Below are 23763 nucleotides of genomic sequence, written 5' to 3'. Positions count from 1 at the left end.
GCGAAGTGATACCTTGGTCTAATTTCCGTTAGTCGAATTCTTATTTGAGGAGCTCCTGCTGATAATGTCAGGTAGCTTCTTGAAGGAGTTCCAAGACATATAGATAACCAAGCCTTAATTTAATGCTTGTACGACGTTCGGGGTGGCGTCCTTGTACACACTGAGGCTTGGCTATGCATACGGGCTGATAATTCGGCAAGAAGCTACCTGAGTTCACTAGTAGGAGCTTACCCAGAATTTCGTACAAGCATTAAATTAAGGCTTGGTTATCTATATGTCTTGGAACTCCTTCAAGAAGCTACCTCACATTTTCAGCAGGAGCTCCTCAAATAAGAATTCGACTAACGGAAATTAGACCAAGGTATCACTTCGCCTTGATGCATACATGAAGTATTGTGCCCTCCCAACATAAGTGAGGAGAGAATCTTACATTAAGGAGACTTGATTGGAAGTTGTAACTAAGGACCACCTCCTATTGTTCTCCATTGAAGGGGTTATTATTATCCCTTGGTTGCCCCCATCTGTTTTTCCAGTCCTGATGAAGACTCGCACTCCCCAGGTTCAAATCACCGATTGGGCATAAGACGAGTCGAAACGTCGACGCTACCTTCATATAACCTTGGACCAACTACTCAATTTTTTTCATATAGTGCAAAAATTTTAGGACATATATGTCTGGATGTAATAATGTTTTGATTACAAAAATGTAAAAAGGTTTGGCCAGGGACTCAATACGGCAAATCATATGCCCGATATTGCTTGTTAAATAATGTGAATATTTTCTGTCCACCATTGTGAATTTCCGTTCTGCTCACTTATTTCACACTCCAATCACGCTTTTCTTTGCACGCTCCTCCTGGGCAACCACCTTGTTTTGATCTATTTTGAAATGATATATTGCGTATAAAAATGAACTGCCAAAAATGAACTAATGAATTAAAAGTATTTCTTTAACCGTGGTGTAGGTTTATCACTCTGTACTAAGCAAATTGAGTACAATAGAGCAGACTGGTTGTTGTTGTTCTATACTTAAAACTTTGGACATTATAATTGATTAAGTGAATCATTAGAATCAATAGGTTCAGGACCATTGTTTTTCTATGTCATAATATACCCAGGTCCATACCTTACGGGTTACCCCATTTTTCTTAATGGTTCAAATTGGATTGTCTGCACACTGGGGGCCCGCGCTGCTGAGAGCGCCGTCATCCGAGGCTGGTCATCCTTGCACCTTGTCCCCCCCGCCGCCGCTCATCACATCTTCTGCGGCCGCCGAGCGGGGGGACTACAGCGCCCATTATTCCCGGCAGGGACAGCCCCTCCCACCTACCCCCTTTCCCGCGCCCGGAGGCACACAAAACACCGGTCCTCCCTTGTAGGAGCGAGAGACCGCACCGCCACTTGCCTGAACCCTTTCCTGGCTATTCTTGCTGCCCAGATTGGATTGTCTGCACACTGGGGGCCCGTGCTGCTGAGAGCGCCGTCATCCGAGGCTGTCCATCCTTGCACCTGGTCCCCCCCGCCGCCGCTCATCACATCTTCTGCGGCTGCCGAGCAGGGGGACTACAGCACCCATAATTCCCGGCAGGGACAGCCCCGCCCACCTACGCCCTTTCCAGCGCCCGGAGGCGCACAAAACACCGGTCCTTCCTCCACTTCACGGGACGCGCGCGGGTGGCGCCGGGCGAAGCCCAGGCCAAGGGCTGGCCCGTTTAAGCTCGTTCAAGACTGATCAAGGACGGGACGGGGCACCCCTCTTTCAACCCTGTTGTGGGAGCTTTGATTTGTAAGTACTCTTTTTCGCCTTAATGCCATACCTGCTTTACCATGGCTACGAAGGAGGCTAGAAGTAGGGCGGACACTGCAAATCTCACAGGAACAATGGACAAGTTCATTACTAGGGTCAATTCTGTCATAGACTAGGGGATCACGTTGATGGAACGACGAGTCTCACAGGACTTAGCTATCGCTAGAAGGTCATCTATGGGGCATATTGCCAATGCACGGACCCCTGAACAACATGGACAAAGTAGTGGTATTGGTGTACTAGCGATCGTAGAATCCCCAAAAACACATCTAGCATCTCACGATGTAGACCATGTCTCCTTTGGGGATCAGTCTACGGTCTCCGAATCGCTACTATTATCTCCCTACAAGCTTCCCTCTATGGCTAGCCCAGTGAAGGAGTATAATACTAGGCAACTACGTGAGAGACGCCAAGGGGCTATTCCTAAGTATAAGCAAGGGCTGGCCAATGACAACGGAGGGAAGAAAGGGAAGGTGCCAAAAAACACTAGAGCAACTACCACTAGTAGGGAGCAGGCTGCTGTGGCTGCCACGGAAAATATAGCCACACCTATAGTCGACCCAATACCCATCAGAACGGTACCCCAGGCTGAAAGCAGGGGGAAAAATGTAGGTGAAAGGGTGGAGGTGGAGGATCCCCTACTGGCTAAAATAGGTGACACAATTAGACTCCTTCTCCGTCCAGTAGAGGATAGACTAACTATGATTGAACAGCATCTAAACAAGAATGAGCTTGACTCTAAGGGAATTGTTGATATTCTAAAAAAGGGAAACACATCTAGGGTTGCTCCACCGCTAAATAAAGCCAGAGGGGAAAATGCGCCTATAGATTTGAGGGACTCGTTAGCCACGATCACAGCTCCACAGGCCATAGCTGCCCCTCCTTGTAATGTTCCAGCCACGGCTGCTGCAAAAAAATCATGCCAGTATAATCCCATTCAGCCGAATGAGGGTGGCGGGGTTCCTATAGCCCAGGCTTCCAGGGGGGAAATTAACATCAACTTGCCCCCGGAAGCTAGCCCGTACCTGGTAGTTCTAGCGGGGGTTCCTGACCTGAGCAAGCATGAAGATGAATCTCCCACGGCCCTGAGGAATAAGGTTGCCTATTTGCTAAATAAAAACAGACCACTGCCAATACATATAGTGAGCAAAATACTCATGGTGCGGAGGGTGTCCTGGGTGGGACATCTGGCCAAGGATATAAGGGGGGATTGTGCGTTAGTCAACTTTAAAGACCCAAGAACAGTCAGGTATATTTGTAATTGGAGACACTCTAGCCCAGGAATCTCTATTCGTTCTCTCCCTCTGTCCTATTTTTATCCCCCCGGTCACTTTGCATTAGTAGCGGATGGGTGGACACTTGCACAGCGGAATAGGAGGGGCTGATCCACGGGGGTTGGCTCGAGTCTTTATCAGTTTCGAGCCAAACTCCTATCCAAAACCGGTTCAGTAGTCTGGAGGTCGTTGACTGACTTCAGGCTTATGAAGGGGCACCAACTAGCTTTATTTCTCCCCCTGGTAGCTGTATTGTTAGTCCTCCTGGACCGCTCCAGTCTCCTGGTCCAGAATTATCAACTTCGGTCCCTGTAACCCTGAGGACAATAATTTGACTGGCCGGGGGTCCCGATTTATTTCAAGCCGCCCTAACCCCCTGTGGTGGTTCTACTGCTAATCTTAAACTTGTTTCATGGAATGTAGCGGGTTTACGTAATAAACTCTCATTACCGGACTGGAATACTTTTATGATGGTTATGATTTGTGTTTATTCCAGCAAACATGGAGCCTGGAACCTTTGTATAAGCCTGGTTACTCTTGCTTCCATTTACCAGCTTCTTCCTCTGGCCGAGGACGCCCATCTGGAGGACTTATGGTTTTGGGTTAAGGCAGCGCTTAACAGTAAGATTACTCACCACCTCTGTCCAACATCAGATTTAATTAGACTCTCCATTAAGGGCTTGAAGGGCAATAACACCTGGGAACTTTTTAATATCTATGCTAGAGGCACCCAAGGGGGGGGCAAAATCTCCAACTATATCCATTCTTTCTGAAGTGCTTCTCTCTTGTCCTTCAGACTCCTTTGTCCTGGTCGGCGGCGACCTAAATTGTTCATTTGAACCTTTGGCGGCAGATGATATTTTGGGAATTTATGATGAGGGTGCCAGATGGGGCATACCATCTTTGTCAATTATGCCAGTGAAGAAATGGTCGCCGGTGGTCATTCAATGCCCTAACGCTGGAATTTGGGCTAAGAGCAGTTAATGGACGTACGTCCTCTGATGTTATGGGAGCAAACACATCTAATAGGGTCTCTTGTCCGAGTAGAATTGATTACATATTGGTTGACAAGAGGTCATGGAAGTTCGTGAATTACATGATCATTATACCATCTATAGACAGTGATCATAACCCCCTATCACTTACAATGACGGAAATGTGGCAAAAGAAGGATCCTACTTCCACTACTGGACCCAGGATGCTAACAAAGGCAGTCATACCGTCTAATTGCAATAGGTTCCTTAAATGGCCAAAATTCATTTTGAATGATCAAAGATTAACCGCATGCGCACTAGCGGGTTTTCCCGCTGAGATGAAATTTCAAAATCGCGGCTTTCGTGACAAAGCCAGCTCGTCATCGCAGGTAACGCCCATGACGAGCTGGCTTTGTCATCCGCATCTAAGGGGTTAAGCACCTTAGGGGAAATCTTGAGAGATCAGACTCTTATGCTTTCTGCAGCTTGTAAGAATGAGGTTGGGCCCACAGTTGTGGAATCAATTTATGTTGATACAATAGACATGATCGGTTCTCTATATGTAGAGCCTTCGTCCATTAAAAAGCGCCCTACGAGTGACAAGCCAGTTGAGAAGAGGTTTGACAAAGACTGTAGAATGAAAAAAAACAGTTTGATACTTGCCATCAAATCCAATAATTCTGTTGAAGTTAGGTTGGCGAGATTACAGTATAGGCGAGCTATCATAGAGGCGAAGAGGGTATGGGAAGAATCACATTGGGACAGTCTAAAGGTAGTGAGCCAGTCCAAGAACGGCGAGCTTTTTTTGGCTTTGGTGAGAAGATCCAATGGTCATGACCCGGACCAAATTCCTAATCATATAACTGATTGGGAGTGGTTTGAGCACTTCAGGAAACTATATGTAGGAGATGAGGCTACCGGTAGATCAGGGCCCTCTAGCTGTTTCATGGCAGCCACACCAATCGTTCAGGGTTCCTTTATCAAGATAGGGAAGAAAGAGGTTGTGGCCGCTATAAATAAGATTGTACCTGCTAAGGCCCCGGGACAAGATGGTATACCGGGCGATTTATTCCGAGCTAATGCTGAGGACTGGGCCACTTACTTTGAACTCCTTATTAATGCTCTGCTGGAAGGATCCCCGGTTCCAAACTCCTGGAAAGGGGCCGAAGTAATTCCCATCTACACGAAAGGGTCCAGGGGGGACCCGGCCAACTATCATCCAATAAGTCTTATAGACGCTGGTCAGAAGGTGGTTGGCAGGGTCCTCCTGGAGAGGATCCTCCCATGGGCCGAGGAGAATAACATTATTTCGGAGTTACAGGCGGGCTTGTACAAGCACTATAGACCAGGCATTCAGGCTGGTACTTTTGCACTGGAAGGTGGTTACCATAGGCAAAGGCGGTCTTTATCTAGCATGTATCGATCTGAAGACCGCCTTTGACTTGGTCCCACGAGACCGCCTATGGTTGGTCTTGCAGGAGATGGGGTTTCCCCTATCGATTTTGAACCTCCTGGCATGCCTGCATGATGGAAATTATGCCCGCATTAGATGGGGTACGCAGGAACAAAAAACAGATAAAATCCCTGTAAATAGAGGTGTCTGTCAGGGATGTGTATTGGCCCCTACTCTATTCACGCTTTTCGTGAATGGGGTAGTTTCCTTTTTGCTTGAAATTAATGCTGATGCTCCAGTTTTGGCGGGTGACAAAGTCCCCGCCTTACTCTTTGCGGACGATACATTGCTAGTATCAAAAACTCCTGCAGGATTACAGAAACTGTTGGATCGTTACTACTTGTTTTGTAAAATGAGGGGCCTAGCCATTAACACCTCCAAAACGAAGCTTCTTTATTTTAACCCCAGTAGATCGGCTAAATCCACATTGGTTCTTGATGGGGTGCCTCTAGAGCGTGTCAAAGAGTTTGACTACTTGGGGATTAGAATCTCCGATAAGTTCCAAGTGACAGCCACACACTGATAAAATGGCTTTAAATCATAAGCGGGTAGTGGGGGTGTTAGGTAAGGAAACATCGCGCCTCAACCTCTAGGCCCATTTCCCCTGCCTTGGAAATCTACGCTGCAAAGGCTGTAGGCTGTGCCTTATATGGAGCCGAACTCTGGGGCTTTGGTTGTGTAGACGTGCTAGTCACCGCAGAAAATAAGTTCTTTAGGGAGCATGTTTCGCTCCCTAGGGGCACCCCAACTAAGCCACTTTTGAGTGATTTGGGTCGTCGTTCTATCAAGGACTTAATTACGTTGCGACCTCTTTTATACTGGGCTCGGCTATGGCGCACCCCAGAGCTAGCTAGATATGCCGACGGCCTAAGAGAGGTAATGAACCTTCAAGGATCCCACAAGATTGGCTGGCTAGTTAATATAAAAAAGCTCCTTCTGGTTACTGGCCTCAAAACTGCATGGGAGTCTGGGGTTGCACTGACCAAGGCAGAAACCAAGAGAGCCTTTAGGGCATGGGTTGATAACCAGGAGCACAGGGACCCTAATCTGGGCAGGCTGACTGTCGCATTTCGTCAGCACAAGCAAGTGCCTCGTCTAGAGCCTTACCTAGATTTCATCCAGAAGCCAAGAGACAGGACTCTTTTTTATCCAGTTTAGAATGGGTACCCTTCCTCTTCGTGATCGTACAAGCAAATGGAAGCCCCCGCACCAAACACCCTTGGATTGCCCAAATTGTGTAGGTGTTATTGAAAATATTCCTCACCTCTTTTTTGTATGCCCAGCTTACACCAAACCTATACTGAAGTGGCTTAAACCTGTATGCCTACAGCTTGAGACTAGGAACCATTCTGTTGCTCTTAGAATACTCCAAGCTGAAGCCAGCACAACCTTGGCCTGCGGGGTGGCAAAATATTTAAGCTGGGCTTGACTGATAAGACTGAAGGCTATATGATGAATTTCTATAATTAACTATTAACTATTCTAAATCTCATCAAAGCTGTTATAGTTTAATACATCTTTTAACATATTGTAAAAATGATTTTTAGATGAAACTTTTCTTTTAATGTATTTATTATGAAATGTGTTTTAAATTGTAAAAATGCTTTTATGATATTTTATATTGAAATAAAGCTTTGTTGATTGATAAGTTTGTGTTTTATAAATGCTGCCATTCAGTGAGTCCTCCGAATGTTGTTGCGGAAATCCAGTAGTTACAGCTGCTTATGGAGCACAGCTGTTGGGCGCCACACAAATGACCCAAAACCAGCAGTAGTATTAAACTACTGAGAAAGAAGACTGCTGTAATTTAGTCAGTGCATGCTTATTTCACTCTTGAATTTCAAAGTAAGTCTGAGCAGTCTTCACACAACTGATGGAATAAAACCATCAATCTTCCAGGTCTGGCATAGCATTCTGTGCCCAGCTATCATAAATGCATATACAACATCAAAACTCAGTGGAACTCTTTAAACCGTAACTACTTGTGGGTCACTTCTGAAATATCCAGGTGCTAAAATAATTAGTTTATGAAAATACGAGAGAGACCAAAGTAAGTGGGGTCAGGAAACAAATCTGAACAAGATGTCCCAACTAAAGACCAGCTAGGCCTGGTTAAGGTTCGGTTGTCTACCATCTACCACAAATACTCACAGAGGGTCTCATAATGTGAAGATGTTCCCTTATTGAATACGCAGTTGTTCAACTCCTGAAACATCTGGTGAATTTTTCGTATCCTACCCTTTAAAGGACTTAAAAAACTAATGCCAGATAAGAATTCTCATATACCTACTCAATTCATATATACAAATATTTTATTGAAGCACCGTTGTCCCGTTTATCTGTAGATGCAGGAACCAAATAAAAAAATAGTTTTAGTTCAAATCAAAGTTTAAACACTGCTTAGTAATCTAACCAATGATTTTTAAAGTATTTCAACGTAGGCTTCTTGGAGCTTTTTTGCACCATTGTGTATTCACTTTAAGTAGTGATTGTTAATTTGTTTATAAAATGTAATGTGAGAGCAAAGACAGCAGCAACCCTAATTGTAATCCCCATTAAGAAAATACACTAACTCTAAACGGATTGCATAAATAAGGACGTCTAAGAGCCAAAAAAAACAGTAAGTATGAGTCACTTTATCAGTTTGGGGCATACATTTCAAGGATTACTCCAATTAATTTTTATTTTAAGTAATGATTAAGAGGGGTGGATTTCCACATTCGTTTTATTTTTTTACTATTTTCTGAGCTGACTAATAACAACAAACCCTGCATAGGTTTACAAAATAAACAAACCGGGATTAAACAAGTTAGATCATAAATATTATAGTAAGCCAACCTTTGCAATAAATTCACCACTGTGAGACTGTCAATCAAATCTACACTGTCATAATGGAGTAAAACTCCAGTGATATCCAAATCTAATGTGCTTGACGGTTCCACAAAAGTGGAACAGGAAATTTTTTGTCCCCAGGAATTTTGACAACTCTATCCCCATTATCATTCCCCCAACCCCACTTCCTACTCACGTCAGGTTTCTTTCTTCAAAGCTGCGGTTCAAGTCCTGATCAATGTACCGCACACGCTTCTCCACGGCCATGGGATTTGCCAGGAATGGTTCAGCAGTGACTGTCCTTCTGCGCAATTCAGTGGCATCTCGGATCCAGTGCCTGACAAGATAGACCCCCGACATCTCATCGCCGTGGGTGCCACCTGCAATTACCACTCGCCTCAGAGGGTCAAAGTTCATGATGTTGCTCATCTCTGCACATGTGTGATCCAGAACTCACCAACAGAAAGCACATAAAGGCCTTGGTAGCAATGACCAGTCAGGAACTTCTAATAAAGACAAAAAAAAATAGGTTTGGTAAGGAGATCAATCTATGACTTTGATATTTTGGTACCCACGAAGGGTGACAACAAGCGTCTTCTGTCATGGGCAAACTGCCCTCTGGCTCAGAGGCCGGGATATTTTGGGGGTTCCCTACTCTCTGAGCATTTCATAAATTTTAAACTGTGACGAATCATAACACTGCACCAAAAGAAGACACACTCACCAACAAAATCGAGAAGCCTGATAGAAACTGTAAGAAGTGTCACTTGCTTTGATTCCTTGCATTGAGAGAAGGACCTCTCCCTCCTCCTGTTTTTACTCACAGTGTCACGCAACCGGCTATATACATGTAATAAGTGATGTGCTTAACTGTGCTGGAGAGACAGCAGAGAAAAAAGAGGAGCAAAGGTTGCTGAAGGAAACGAGGAGTCACCAAAAAATATGCAAAACAATCAACATGCAAATATTTCAAATACCTGTGCACTGAAATGGTGCTAGCTTTGGTATGAATTAACATTTTCGGGATAGACTGAGAAATTGTGATTTTCCTTACCAAAAAAGTAGCTAAATGTAGGCAGTAGAGTAATACAACCTCAGGGTCCACAATGCAAGGCATGATGATGGGGCCTCTCTCAACCTCGTACTCTTTCCACAGTGGCCTATCACAGTTAATGCCCTAGCAAAAAAGTGAAGGGAATTGTAAAACTTAATGCATTGTGTAATCTTTGTCTAAAGTTGACAACTTGTGGTGGTAGAAGAGGAAATCTGCAGGTCCACAAACAAACTAATTCTTGCTTTTTCCATTATGTTTATGGTCGCTATGTATTTAAAGGAGAGTACCGCCTATATTGTGTGTTTATAAATCATTATCATTAAATGTTGATCTAATCCGAATACAACTATGCTGTTTTTTATTATTGAAAATATCACATATTCTACAAGAGTAGGAGAATATGTGGCCATCATTCTGCATGGTGCAGGAATACCTTTGCAATATCCCGCTTTCCAAAATGTTCAATCGCACGGGCATGAGTAAATCCAGGATACAAGACTACTGTGATACTCTAACTGGAGAAGTGTGGCTCAATGATTAGAGCGGCAGACCCTGATGCAGAGGTCTAGCCCGGGACCAGGGATCAATTCCCCGCCTCGGCGGGTCTTGGGCTCAAAATTCCACGGACCAGATAATTCTCGCCTCAGTGCCTATTCCAATCATGGAGTCCCACTCTGCAACTCTGGGCAATAGCTTGCTTAATCTCCACAACGGACCCCACAATGCTAAGGATGCCTGGCCTCCACCTTGAGGGTGCCCAGGAGTGGACGACTCACAGGGAAAAGCCAGGATGGGTTCCACAGCGGTATTCGTACAAGCTCCTTGAGACCCTTGCGGGTGAGTAGTGCGCTATACAAGTATCAATTTACAATTTACATTTAGCTTACATCCTGAGAAATGGGCAATTTCCTTGGAATTCAGACTTACAGCGCCTGATTCCCTTGGTAATTCTCCATCTATCGCAGAGATTTCATCAGCTTTTAGCTGGTGAAATGTCCAAATTGAGGGTGTGCTTCTCCTGCATCTCCTGTAACTCCAGATTCGGCCATCCACACCGGGTCCAGACGAACTTGGACTTACGCCATACTTGGATTTAAGGCCATTAGTGCTACTGAGCAGATTTTGAAATGGAATTTAGGATACTACTCAGAGAAAAACAAAGAATGATCCCAGTTTTAAATCATCCAAACACTGATTCAGAACACCTAACTAGCATGTCAAATTCTCAAAACTTTCCCTCTGGATAGACCTGAGTTGCTCCTGACTGTTGACTCCCCCGGTAGTAAGGCACATATACTCAGCACAGAAAGCTTTGAGAAACGCCCCCATGAGCTCATGTGGAGTGGTGTGGCTCACCAGTTAGAGGCGGCAGACCCGGGAGCAGAAGTCGGCCAGGACCAGGGTTTAATTCCCGACGCGGCAGGGTCATGGACTTGGGTCAGTGGACTCGATAATTCTCGCTTCGGTGCCTACTCGAATCTGGGGTCCCACTCGGCAACTCTGGGCATTAGCTTGCCTAATCTCCACAACGGCCCCTCCCCCCCCCAACGCCGGGGATGCCTGGCTCCACCCTGGGGACTCCCAGCAGGGATCATCCCACAGGGAAAGCCAGGACGGGTTCCCCAGCGTTGCACAGCGCCAGGAAACCTCCGGGTAGCAGCGCGCTTTACAAGTGCAAACATAATAATAATAATAATAATTCACTGTGCTGGTCCATAGGCACAAAAATGTTGCTGGGCATGTCCCCCTAAAATTTCTAAAGGTTCATTTTGGTATCACTCTGAATAAGTGCGGTATGGATCCACCAGAGAAGTGAACCTAAAGCAAGCATTTACATCCATTAACAAAAGACTGCGAGCTCAGTCAGGAGCATCTAAAGATAAAACCATGTGCTATTAAAAAATAGTATTTGTTCACTTTCGCATGCTCACAATGTCAAAATAGATTTGTTGTTATGGGGAAGGTAGAGCAAGGAAAAAAAGAAAACAGGATATTTGGGGGGGGGGGGGGGGTTGAGAGGTGATGAGAAACCCAAAAGTCTTTTTTGCAGAGGGAGAAATAAAAATACATGAAATTCTAGCACTTTTCGTAGAAGGGAATCATTGAATGTGACCATAGATTTGAATATTATGTTCAAAGTTCTCACCTGGCATGACTTAAATGGTTGTCTCTTTGAAAAGAAGTTGAAAAGAAGTCAATTTTTGAAAAGAAATACCAGCTGATATGTTTTATTAAATGCTAAATAGTGAGAGATTCAAAACCTGTAATATAATAATGTTAATACTTGGATTTGCAAAGGCCGGTTAATCACCCGTAAGGGTCTCTAGGCGCTGTCCATAGGAACAAGGAGATTAAGTGATCTGGCCAGAATCATAGGATGTTGAAACGACGCTGAGACTTGAACCTGGATCCCAAGCTCCGAAGTTGGCAGCTCTGGCCGCTACGCCACAACTTCGACCACAATATCAGTTCTTTTTTATTACCTATGAGCCTTGAAATTATTTTTCTACCTGTGGAAGCATGAAAAGCTAAACGTGGCTTCCTGTGATTCAAATCTGAGATCAGCAAGCTACATACACTTCTGCAGCAAGTGCAATAATTGGCTGAGCTGTATCTCGGGGATTGGAACTCAGGGCAGCAGGGACATACATCTCTGAAATATACTGCCACTAAAAAATTGACCTGCAGGTTACCTCTGCACCATAAGCGTAAAGCAGCCACCCTTTCTTCCTGAGGCTGGAAAACGGGATCTGCAAGTAAAATATTAAGGGCAGGTGCTCATTTTCTTTTTTTTAGAGGACACACCCACTTTCCATGGCTCCACCCACTTTCTCCACTGGTTCCATCCAATTATTCTACTGGTTCAGCCGCATCCTCAACTGGCGCTGCTGAAAGCCAGATGTATTACCCCATGACTCCATGATGTATATTGGGTTATGTCTTTAAAAAATAAAAATAAATATATTGGGTCATGTCCATCAAACGTCTTACACAGTCAACCAATGTTCCCTCCAATTTTCTTTCTTCTGTGTGCAGCAGTGTAAGGTCTCTGTTCGCTGGAACTAAGGCTCTGCGCACCAAGAACCCGAACGTGCGTTTGGGTACAGCGAGAGGGGTTCCTGCTTGATTGTGCAGATAACTGACCTAGGTACTGGAATGCAGGAGGCCTGGTGATGGGGCAGGCAGGGCCGGACTGGGAACCCAAAGCAGCCCTGGCAATTTTTTCAGAACAGGGGGGGCAGAGGGGGGCAAGTGTCAAGCACTGCTGAACAAAACCGGTCCCCAGCACTGCTGCTTTTGTTACTGGGGCCAATATTGGAGCATCGCTACAAAATTGCCCACAGTAACAAAACCAGCCCCCACTGCTCCTAAACTGGCACCCACCCTTCCAGTCTCCTGCTACAGCCAGTCCGGCCCTGGGGAAGGCCTTCGTGTTGGTGACTGGCATACACTGGTTGTTTCATGTTGGAAATTAACAGGTGCAGTGCAGAGCATCTGCAACCACAACAAAGCTACACTAATATATATTAGGAAACCAGGGCAACCGGCCTCATTCCATAGCACCAGTGAACCTCTGCTTTCCTAACTAACTACACAGCCATGGCTGAGGGACATCTCAAGGATTTTAAGAGCCCTAGGCCAAACATGTTTAGGGGGCCCCTGTGCTGATCACCTTTGAATTTATGATTCAGTTTCAGCTCTCTCATGTCCTCTTTGGGCAGATCACAAACAGTGCACAGACACATGGGTTCAAATTCTAAATGTGTTTATAGTTAATATTCAGGGATAGTGATGTATTTTTCCAATATTGTACAATAGTAGAAGCTCACTAATACTACTGCAAATAGTCACTGTGGCATCCTCCTGTTTCCCATATCTGAGATCCAGTTTGGATCTAAAAGAAAATGTTTTTATGAATGATGCATGAAACCAAAACACATTTGTCACAAACTGTAACAGGCTCTCTCACATTACCCAGATTTAAAATAAATTAAAGTAAATGCTATTTGCAGCAATCTGTTTAAGAATTATTCAAGGTAAGCAGGGCAAGACTCTCTGCAGAACAGAGCTGGCTCTAGGGGGGGTCACTCCACTCACTCTTCAGAACTGATAATCATTAGTTCACTTATCAGCTCTACAGATGGTTCCCTGGATACGCAGGGGGAGGAATGTGTATAGAAGTCCACCACGTATGCTTTTAGAATCACTAATATATGTTAGTTATTCTGAAAGCACACATGGTGCTTTTAGGCTTGTTCAGGGCTTTAAGTGAGATAAAAAAAAACTGGGGGTTCTCTCAAAGGGGCGTGACTGATGTAATTAAGGGTGCGGATTAAAAACATTTGAGCTAAAAATCTGTGCTTAGCGTAGTGTGCCACATGATTGTTATGGTGTTGCCTCTGTATTGCAATCAGATATACTGTATTGTAATTGCATTTCTATAGCGCTTGCTAACCCTGTTGGGGTGTTGAAGCACTTTTTCGGCGAGTAGCACGCTTCTCTGGAACTCATAAAGCATTAGTGGTGAAATAGTATAGTGAAATATGAAAGTAATTTGAATGGTGGATATGTTAGTTATTTGGACTGAGAACGATAGTGGAGGGATAGAAGTGGGATAAAAGGTTTGCATTTTGATAGTGCTTGCCACCCATGATGGAGTGTTGAAGCATTTTGTGGCGAGTAATACCCTACTCCGGAACCCATAAGGGATTAGTGTTGAATTAGTAAAGTGAAATATGAAAGTAATTTGAGTGGTGTATATGTTAGTCATTTATTTTGATTGAAAAGGATAGTGGAGAGATAGAAGAGGGCAGGATATATATTTTTTTAATAAAACAAACTCTGCACAACTATCCTTCTAGAGCATCTGCAAGGATTTCCTTGGGGATCTTAAAATACCAAAGCATGTACCTGCCAAATATTAGACTTGCATCTCCATCGTGAAATTCAGCATTTATTTGAAAACACTTATGTTAAAGTCCCCAGTTATATGGAGTTTTGCATATTAATCCTACATTTAGACATGTGCTCCACTGCAAGCACTGCTAGCCTGATTGAACAGCATACCTTTGTTGCGTGTTTATCTAGGCTCCTGATCGATACTGTGACCTTATGCCCCTATTCGGCTATAAATCCATTTATTCCCTATATTGGCATAACCGTTCAAGTGCGATTTTCAGAAAAGTCATCTCTGGCCTCACACGAACAGAGCCACATTCCAGCATAGCTCTCTGCCACTTCCTTTGCGACCAATTAGTGCAATGACAGGGCAGGAGTCACTATCTGAGATTCCTAGATTAACACTCCGAGTTCTTCAACAAGATAAAAACTCAGCAAACCTGGAAATCCCCGCTTGCTGTGTTTTGATTAGTAATGGAACTCTAATGAGCAACTGATAACTATCACTTCCTAGTGACATCTTTAATTGACGTCTTATGTCCAGCAAACTTGCGTCAAACCCGGCACCTGTCAGGTATAAATATTACCAACGTTGCCTTAAGCAATAGCTCGTTGCTCGTTGCCTGTTAGCTGTCTGCAAGACCCCGTGTTGGTGAAGCTAGCACCCTGTCGCTGCAGACTGCTGTCCCCTTGGTGGTGAAGCTACTGATACCATTATCGCTGCCAAAGCGCGAACGATGGTGCAGTACGCTTAGGAGCTGAACAGCCGTCCCTCTGCGAAGACATCCAGCAGATTCCAGCTGCCCGCGGACGCTGTCCCCCGCCTCCTCCTCCTCGACGCGCTGAGAAGAGAGCCACTGCCTTTCTCCTGCAGAGAAATCCAGCTCCAGCGTTTCTGGTCTGCCCTCGCGGGTGACTGGGATATCGAGTGCCCCCTGAAGGAAATACCAGACTTCCATCATTCTATTCAGAGGTATGGTGTTGACTAAACCCTTAGATGAGAATTCTTGAAGCAAACCTTGGCAAAACCAACTTAACTTAAAGCTACTTACTTACTCCCCTTCCACGTGTTAGGCTTAGGTCAGGCACACTGGGGTAGGCGTAGTTAGAAGCACCAGTTGAGTATGTTAGCCTAATGTATATATGACTGTATATATGTTTTATTACTTTTAAACCATTGTATGGCTAAGAAACCATATCAATGCTTTTACAGTTCTATTACGCAATCCTTATCTTACTGTACGTACTTTTCATAATAACAAGTCTTGCAATTGTGGCAATACATTTCTCTTGTACGAGAAGAAAGACTGTTCAATAAATGTTAACCTTTATTGACAAACGCCCGTCTCTCTATTCTCTACATCTCGTGAAAGTAAACTGCACTAAACTGACTGAGTGAAATACCTGTCTATTATTTCACACGACCCTAGAGATTGACTCTTGATCTGAGGAGCAAAGTTGTCATGTTGCACGGTTGTTGGAAAGCTGAATCCCTTCTTGTCTGTGCCAAGGAAGCTGATCACTTCCCATGCAGAGAAGAAAGTTTCCAGTGACCTCTGAGCTAGTTGGTAACACACCCAATTAAGTTTAGCATAGTCAGTGGAGGCCTGGAATATCCGCAGTTCCACGGCGATACTACTGTTTATGTTATTCCAATGCGCAGGGCCTAGTGGGAAACTAGGAACTACACTACATGGCGCCCAAACGTTTGGTAAGGCGATAAACTAACGCAAGACGTTAGAGTAACTCAGTCGTGCATATTTCACACAGACCCCTTTCTCCCGTAAATACTCCAATAGACGTCTGGAGTGGGTGAAAGGTTAAAATCCCCCCGACCTTAGTAGGAAGAGATTCCTATGTAAAGCTCTGGTTTATTCAACGTTGAAGGATACAGTGTTCCAAAATATTGTGCACCTAATCTTTGTCTCCTTGGAGACCTACTCTGCAAACCTTGCATTTTAACAAATGTCGGTAGAAAATAACGGAACCACTGGGGCCGCAGTAAATGCAACTCAGCAGGATTCCGACGATATGGTACCGGGTGCAATAATCCTCCCGGCACACTTAAGAAAATCTATAACATTAAAACTTATAGAAAACGGACTGACACCACAAGGTGGTACAGTAATTTTCGTGATAGAGGTATTCTATTCATGGATAAACTTTCCAGCGGTAAACGCTATAACAAAAGAGTTTCACTATTACAAAATAGAGAAACCTCCGGAAGAGTACGCTCCTTTCGAGGAGATTGAAATTCCACTTAAATTTCAAGAGCACCTGCTCTGGTTTAATGGCGCCCTAAAACACAATGATCACATTACCAGGCTCGGTCCACTAGGTAGACCAGGAGCAACGTGGCCGGTTCTAGCCAGCTACACACCACATCCTGACATTGTAAAAATGTCTAGAGAAGAGCTGTTAGTACAGCTAAAAACACTAATAAAAATACATAGGCAATTAGTCCAATATGTAATGCGGACTGCAACAGTCCAGCCAGCTGTTAATGTACCACAGCTGACCCCTCATCAGGGGAACACTAATAAAATCACACCACAGAACATACAGTCATGTCTTGGTAAAACACCCGTAAAACGGGAACAAATTCCTTTCTGGTTAGCACAGAAAATCACTCAAATAGAGGCAGTATTTCCTGATACTACCCCTATAGAGAAACACAGAATCTTGACCATCTGCCTTCCTATGGGAATCGCACCACACGTGGAGGACTGCGACACTTGGGGTACAGTCTTTGCTTCCATTTACACGAAAACACACGGTGTTCCGTCTATGGCGGTAATACCAGAAGTGCTAAAACAGATTCAAAATGAATTCGGTCCAGAGCCCGCTTTAAATCTAGGTATGAAATTACTGAAAGACTTCAAGCAGGTCTCGGCTATATTATTAGCCAACATAAAAGGAGAAGCAGCATCTGTGGCGATTCGCCAGAAGTTGAGGGAAACAGATATAAAAGATCCTGTTGAGCTTGCAAAAATCATAGAAAAATGCTATGAAGAATTAGGTAGAGACAGCTTGGGTGGGAAACCAGTAAAGCCCCAACTGCTCGGAAATCCTGAAAAATTATTAAAAATAATTTAAACACTCCTAAAAAGAACTGGGATGGAAATAAACAATCCACTCCCAAGGAAAAAGTTTTCCAGACCAGAGGAAGGTCTCCTCGACGGAGGGAAAGAACTCCGACTCGAGAACGCCAGTCTCCCCAGAGGGAGCCCTCTGAGAAAAGATAGAACCTTAGAAATAGGGATAATTTGAAAAAACCTGATAGATATCAAAGTATTGATACACGTCCCTCTCGATCTTTTCCACAGAATTCGGAAAGAAGAGGACGGTCAGACCCAGGAGAGCACACCAAGTCCAAAGACAAGGAACCTGCTCAGAGTAAAAAATCTCAATTTCAGAAAAAGAAGGTAGCCAGTATTAGAGTAATCAACCATGCCGAGAATACTGAGGACACAGTTGAAAAACGGGGAGTGGGCATTGACAATGTTGGACAGTGCAGCAGAAATCAGTATAGCGCGCAAGATCCTGATGAGTTATCTGGAGACAGTGGACACGAATGAATACATTCAGGTTGAAACTGCCGACACCAGACTTAGCGAGCCCCATAAAATATACGAAATAACATTGCGTATGGAGGGTGATAAGACTAGGAAAATTAAGGGTCTATTTTGGGATAAGCTCTCAAAAGGCTATGATATTCTGTTAGCTGAAAAAGATTGGCCCCCAGAGTTTGTCAGGGAGTGCCCTCGTGGCGAAGAAGTGATTATGCCTGCCTTCTCGAATCACATTCCGATTCATAAAAAATATACATACGCAAGGAAATGGGCAGTAGCCCAGGCATCTGCATTATATAAAAATCATGTAGGATGGGATGAGGATTCACCTCCTCACAAAATCCAACTGAAAAGTGAACCAACTGCCCAACGGCAGTATCCCATAAAGCAAGAAGCTAAAAAACAGGTCAGGGAGATCTTAGATCAACTTGAATACCAGGGGGTGATTGAAACATGCACCTCTCAAATGAACAATCCTTTGTTTCCTGTCTCCAAGCCAGACAATTCATATTGTCTAGTTTTGGACTACAGACACCTTAATACATGTTGTAAAACCTTTGCAGTACAAAACTCGCATAGTGCAGCCCTAATGAATAACATAGTTAGGAAAAAATATAAAACAACATTAGACATATCTAATGGTTTCTTTTGTCAAAACATTGCACCGGAAAGCAGATATTTGACCGCTTTCTCTGCATTTGGGTCGCAGAAAAATTCTGTCGACTCCCACAGGGGTTCAAGAACAGCCCAGGACTATTCTCAGCTAGGGTAACAGAGTTACTACAAATCTATGATGATGAGGCATTATCTTACGTAGATGATATCTATCTCACAGACGATGACTTGGATACTCACTTGAAAAGAGTGAACACCATCATACTTGGGTTCGCAGCAGAGGGTTACAAATTCAACTTTAAAAAGTCTCGGATTGCCCATCTGACAGTACTATTTTTAGGGTACGAATTATCAAGTGAAGGAAAAAGCCTAGCGGACAACTTCTTAGAGAAATGCGCTGTACTCCAAGCTCCAAAAACGCTGAAGAATTTACAATCCATTCTAGGTTTTCTGAATTTCGGAAGAACTTACATCCTAAATTACGCAGAGAGGGTTAAACCTCTCTACGAACTAATTAAACCCGATTTCAAACAAATCAATTGGACTCAAAAACTCACAGAAATTTTGAGATCACTGCAAACAGACATGTTAGCAAAAACTAAATTAGATACACGTGACAACACACGTGATCTTGTAATCCGAGTCATCCCAGGAAGATGCGGATTTACATACCTAACCTCTAATGAGGGAGAAAAGGTTCCAATAGCTTACAAATCACATTTGTACACAAAGGCTGAAATAAAATTCAGTTCAACTGAGAAAATTCTAACTGCGGTTCAGACTGCTGTAGCGAAGGAAAGGCCCCTAGCACAAGGTAAACGAATAATAATCGTAACACCTATACCGGCTTTAGAAGCGGTAACTAAAGCAAGCATTCCTAATGCTAAGGCTTTGCATCCGAGATGGATCCAGTGGGTTAATTCTCTTGCTGCAACAGACGTAGTTTACGAATTTGATCCTAACTTAAAAACACATGAATTTTTACAATATGAATATGAATGTCCTCTGCCAATTGAAATCCTGCCTCTCGAAGAATACGGAAGTATTATATATACTGACGGATCAGCACAACCCGCAGTTGGGGGTAGGCAAGCTTACAGTGCTGCGTGCGCGATTGTTAAAGGTCGCTGGCACAAAGGTAAATTTAGACCAATGGTCACCAAAACACAATCTCTAGGAGATTGCTCGGCTCAACGAGCTGAATTAGTAGCATTTAAGATGGCGCTAGAAAATACACTAATAGTGTGCGATTCTTTTTATTGCGTACAATCTTATAATGAATACTTGCAGAATTGGGTGGAAAATGGTTTCAAAGATGCAAAAGGTGGCACAATAAAGCATAAAATGCTTTGGGAACAGGTGGTTCTTTTGCAAAAAGAACTACAAAAGACTCACGTGATACACACTCTGAGTCATCAACGTGATGGCGTTCACGTTGCAGGGAATTCATTGGCTGATGAAGCCGCGAAGGCAGCTGTGCAAACGGCTTCCGTAGCTGCGATAACTCGGTCACAAACAAAAATAGACAGCGATATTCTACAAGCTGTCAGTGCGTCAGTAAAAAATTATAAGAAAACACTCCCAAAAGGTTTTCCAGAAAAGTACTTATACTTGACGGATACGAATAATGTTCCTTTTGCTCGAATCCCTGGAGTGGGGGATAGAGTAATTCCAAACAGGGAACACAGATTAGGACTAATCAAAGCGGCACACGAAGGGCTTGCATCTGCACACGCTGGCGTTTCCGCAACAATATCACTATTAAAACAGAGATATTGGTGGCCTCGCTTGGGAATACAAACTAAAACGTATGTATTAGAATGCGACATCTGCCAAAGGATAAATGTATCAACAGTAAAACGACCAGCGCAGACACCCCTTCTTATCTCGGATAAACCATTTGCATGTGTTTACCTGGACCACTGTGGTCCCCTACAAAGGGACGGCAACTATAGATATATCATGGTAGCAGTGGATTCCTGTACGAGGTTCATATGGATGTGGCCCCAGCGCTCGGCTGACGCTAGAACGGTTATAAAAGATTTGCGAGTCTTGATCGGCACATACGCAATTACCACGTTCCATTCTGATCAGGGTCCTGCTTTCAGCTCTCGAGCTTATAAGGAGGCCATGGCTAGCATGGGAATTGGGTTGCGGTATTCTTGTCCGTCGCACCCCGAAGGGAACAGTGTGGTAGAAAGAAAAAACTGTGACATAAAGCAATCTATAACAGCGAAGGTATTAGGTTCAGCCGCTGGGTGGGTCAAACATTTAATAAGTGTCCAAACTAGTCTTAACAACATGCCAAAAAATTCTCTAAAAGGTTTCAGCCCATACGAACTATTGTTCGGAATTAGAATGCGTATTCAGGACCTCGATAGTCAGATGTCAGTGGTACAAGAAGAAACAACGCACTTTGATGTAAAGGATCGTTTGGCTGTTTTACAGGAACTGAACGAAACAAGAAAATCCTTAAGCAACATAAAGTTAAAGCAACAGCCAAGTACCACTGACGAGGCACCACCAGCAACAGCCCCAGCAAGGCCTGTCTGGATTCCAAAGATTGGGGATCTAGTCAGAGAAAAGATCGCGGTGAAGAAGGAATTTGGGCCTTCTTACAGAAAAGCAGTACCTGTCTTGGCAGTCACCGGAACAAGATCAGTTGTGCTACCGCCCCTTGCTGGTAAAAAGGAGAACAGAGTCGTGTCTATCGATCTGGTAAAACCACAAGCATGTGGCCTATAATCAACAGTAGGCCCAGTGGACTCCCAAGAAACAACAGAATACCCAAACTTGCAACAATCCAAGAGGTTCAAACTGAAAGACTCATCACATTCGATCAGCCTGGAGTGCACAATGAAGGACTATGCAATAATGCCATGGAACTCGTGCCTCTTGAGACACAGATTGAAACAGTTCGTCAAGAAACAACACCAGTCTACACTAATGTGGCATCAGAAAGTGCTACCGAGAGACAGATTGAAAGAACAATCCCATCAATTGACAGAACTGCCTCTGGTTATTTCATCAACTTCGACAACTTCTCTGAAGATCAAAACGACCCAAAGTGATGCCAGAAACAAAAAAGTATTCTAAAGAAAATACAACAGGACTCCTTCAACAAATCAAAGAACTATATCTGGATTCACCGTTGATTGAGCATTGGATTATTTCAGGGGTATTCATACTCCTACTATGCCTAATTTTAGTTTTAATTTTAGGAAAGTTTATTACAATTGAATGGACACAGCAAGTCAGAACATCAACCTAGTCCTGAAACCACACAGATCATCCCACGTGAAGAAAAGAGAACTGTCAACAGTAAATGTCACTGCAATTCCAATACCTGGTGGGGTAGTATGGGAGAAAACAGACTATGAGATCTATGGTCCGGTCGAAATCCTGAAGTATCCTCATCAACTGAAGGTTTCCTTAAGTGACTTTGTAAAACCTAGTACATTCTCTGATGATTGGGACTTTAATAGTATTAATGACATGATGTCTGATTTAGTAATGTCAGCTATATTCACAGATCATGATTATTTACAAGGTTCATCTAGTTATGAGCAGTTATTCTGTTACACACACTATGGTAATCACTACTTGCATAAATCTGCACAGCCTAGAAATGTTTGTATGTATAATCAATGGGAACATTGTGCTACACCACCTAAAAGCAGTTCTAAAGCATTTTTTGAGAAATTCAAATACTTCTCAGGGTTTAACACCAGTAATGCAGAAACGTTTTATTACAAACTGTTAGATAAAACAGGAATGAAAACAATGCTGACAAATTCTAAATTGATATATTCAGAAGCATTTTATGACAAAATGATGACATTTGGTTTTGATTATTGGAAAAATAATATTGAAACGAAAACAATTTGGGGTACAAAAGATTGGCAGGTGCAAGGCATTGAAGCACTATTTAGAACCTGCATGATACCAGAACAAATGTTGTTTTTAAATGACACAATACACCAAACATCTTGTCTTGGCCTAGCTAAGATCAAAGACCTTAAAACACCGTCTATACCAAAGCCAATACCTGAGAATGCAACTGCAGATATTGAGTTAGACGTATCACAAATTTTACATTTGAACAGAACATATCCTGATTGGAAAAAGTGGTTAATCTGGCCTACTGACACAAACAGCTGTCAAGATAGATTCCTGAATAAAACACAGGGGTTAAAAATGACCAGATTAGACTCGAGATATTCCCAGAGACAACATCCAGGGATAATAACAACATACAGTGTAGGGAAACTCTGCCTTGAATGGCTAACAACGTCCACACTGGCTGAAATTAAGCAACACTTGTCTTTACTAAAAGATAGTGCTGATTTCCGCAATTTCATTCTTGGACCACGCAAACAGCGTCAAAAGCGTTTCATAGCGACTAGTATCTATGCTGCTTACAACGAGGCTTGGAAAGTCAAACAAATTGAAACTGCTGAAAAAATACGAGAAATTGATCGTATTAATTTGGAGAAATCACTTTCTGTAGTAGACAATGGGTTAATGACTCTGTCTTCCAGAATATATTCGTTGGACAATATTGTATCATCTGCCTTTGATGTGATAGACAGAGACTTGCTAATGTTACAACATGGCCAGTCGCAATTGCGCTCTATTATAGAATTAGGCTGGATGCTGCAAAATCTTCGCTCAGGCTATGTGCCTTGGCGTTTAATCAACACAACGTCATTATTTTCCATTTTTAACCTTACTGATAAACAGATCAGTTTGGCACAGAAAGGAGCAGACTATACAATCCTGAGCATCGAAAAACTCGAGAGATTACCATTGACAATGTCAGAGAGTCCTGTCATTGAATGGATAATACACGGAATTATCACCATTCCGATAACAACTTTCCGATTTAAAAAGTGCCTTGAGTACATACCTGCTGGCCAGTATGAACAATTGGGTAAAGGATATGTAAAATCTGAATGGAAATTACCATACACACATTCTTGCTATAGTGAGAGCGACAAAAATGTATTTCTTAGTGGTGAGAACTGTAAACATTCACTAAGCGGTATACTTTTGTGTCAGGGTATTAATTTACACGGAGCATGTGATGGAAATTCTAACAACCTTTCATGCCACCAGCTAGTCACACCTGCAACTCAGATAGAGCCCTTCTTTATGCAACTTTCAAACGGGAGTTACATTCTTAGAACGGATCACAGATGTTGCGGCCTCGTGCCAGGGAAAAGTTATCTAGTAAAAGTAACATCCATGGTCAAATGCTGTATGCAAGCATTGTTTCCAAGT

General features: G+C 43.3%; 1 protein-coding gene across 4 annotated transcripts in view; it reads right to left on the bottom strand.

Moving 5' to 3' along the window:
• LOC147729863 (N-acyl-aromatic-L-amino acid amidohydrolase (carboxylate-forming)-like) overlaps positions 1 to 23763 on the bottom strand; it is a 156658-nt gene that overhangs the window by 77302 nt on the left and 55593 nt on the right. For 2 of the 4 annotated variants that reach the window (XM_086954779.1, XM_086954776.1), the window contains exon 2: positions 8537 to 8846. In XM_086954779.1, coding sequence (XP_086810905.1) covers positions 8537 to 8769 — 233 coding nt within the window. In that variant the 5' untranslated portion in view covers positions 8770 to 8846. Of the gene's footprint in view, positions 1 to 8536; positions 8847 to 9064; positions 9176 to 9394; positions 9518 to 23763 lie in introns of those variants that run through there. The other 2 variants (XM_086954777.1, XM_086954778.1) reach the window with 2 other exon arrangements.

The sequence above is a fragment of the Lissotriton vulgaris genome, chromosome 2_1, assembly GCF_964263255.1.
Source record: "Lissotriton vulgaris chromosome 2_1, aLisVul1.2, whole genome shotgun sequence".
NCBI classification, from domain to species: Eukaryota; Metazoa; Chordata; class Amphibia; order Caudata; family Salamandridae; genus Lissotriton; species Lissotriton vulgaris.
This window is presented reverse-complemented; position numbering and strand designations above follow the sequence as displayed.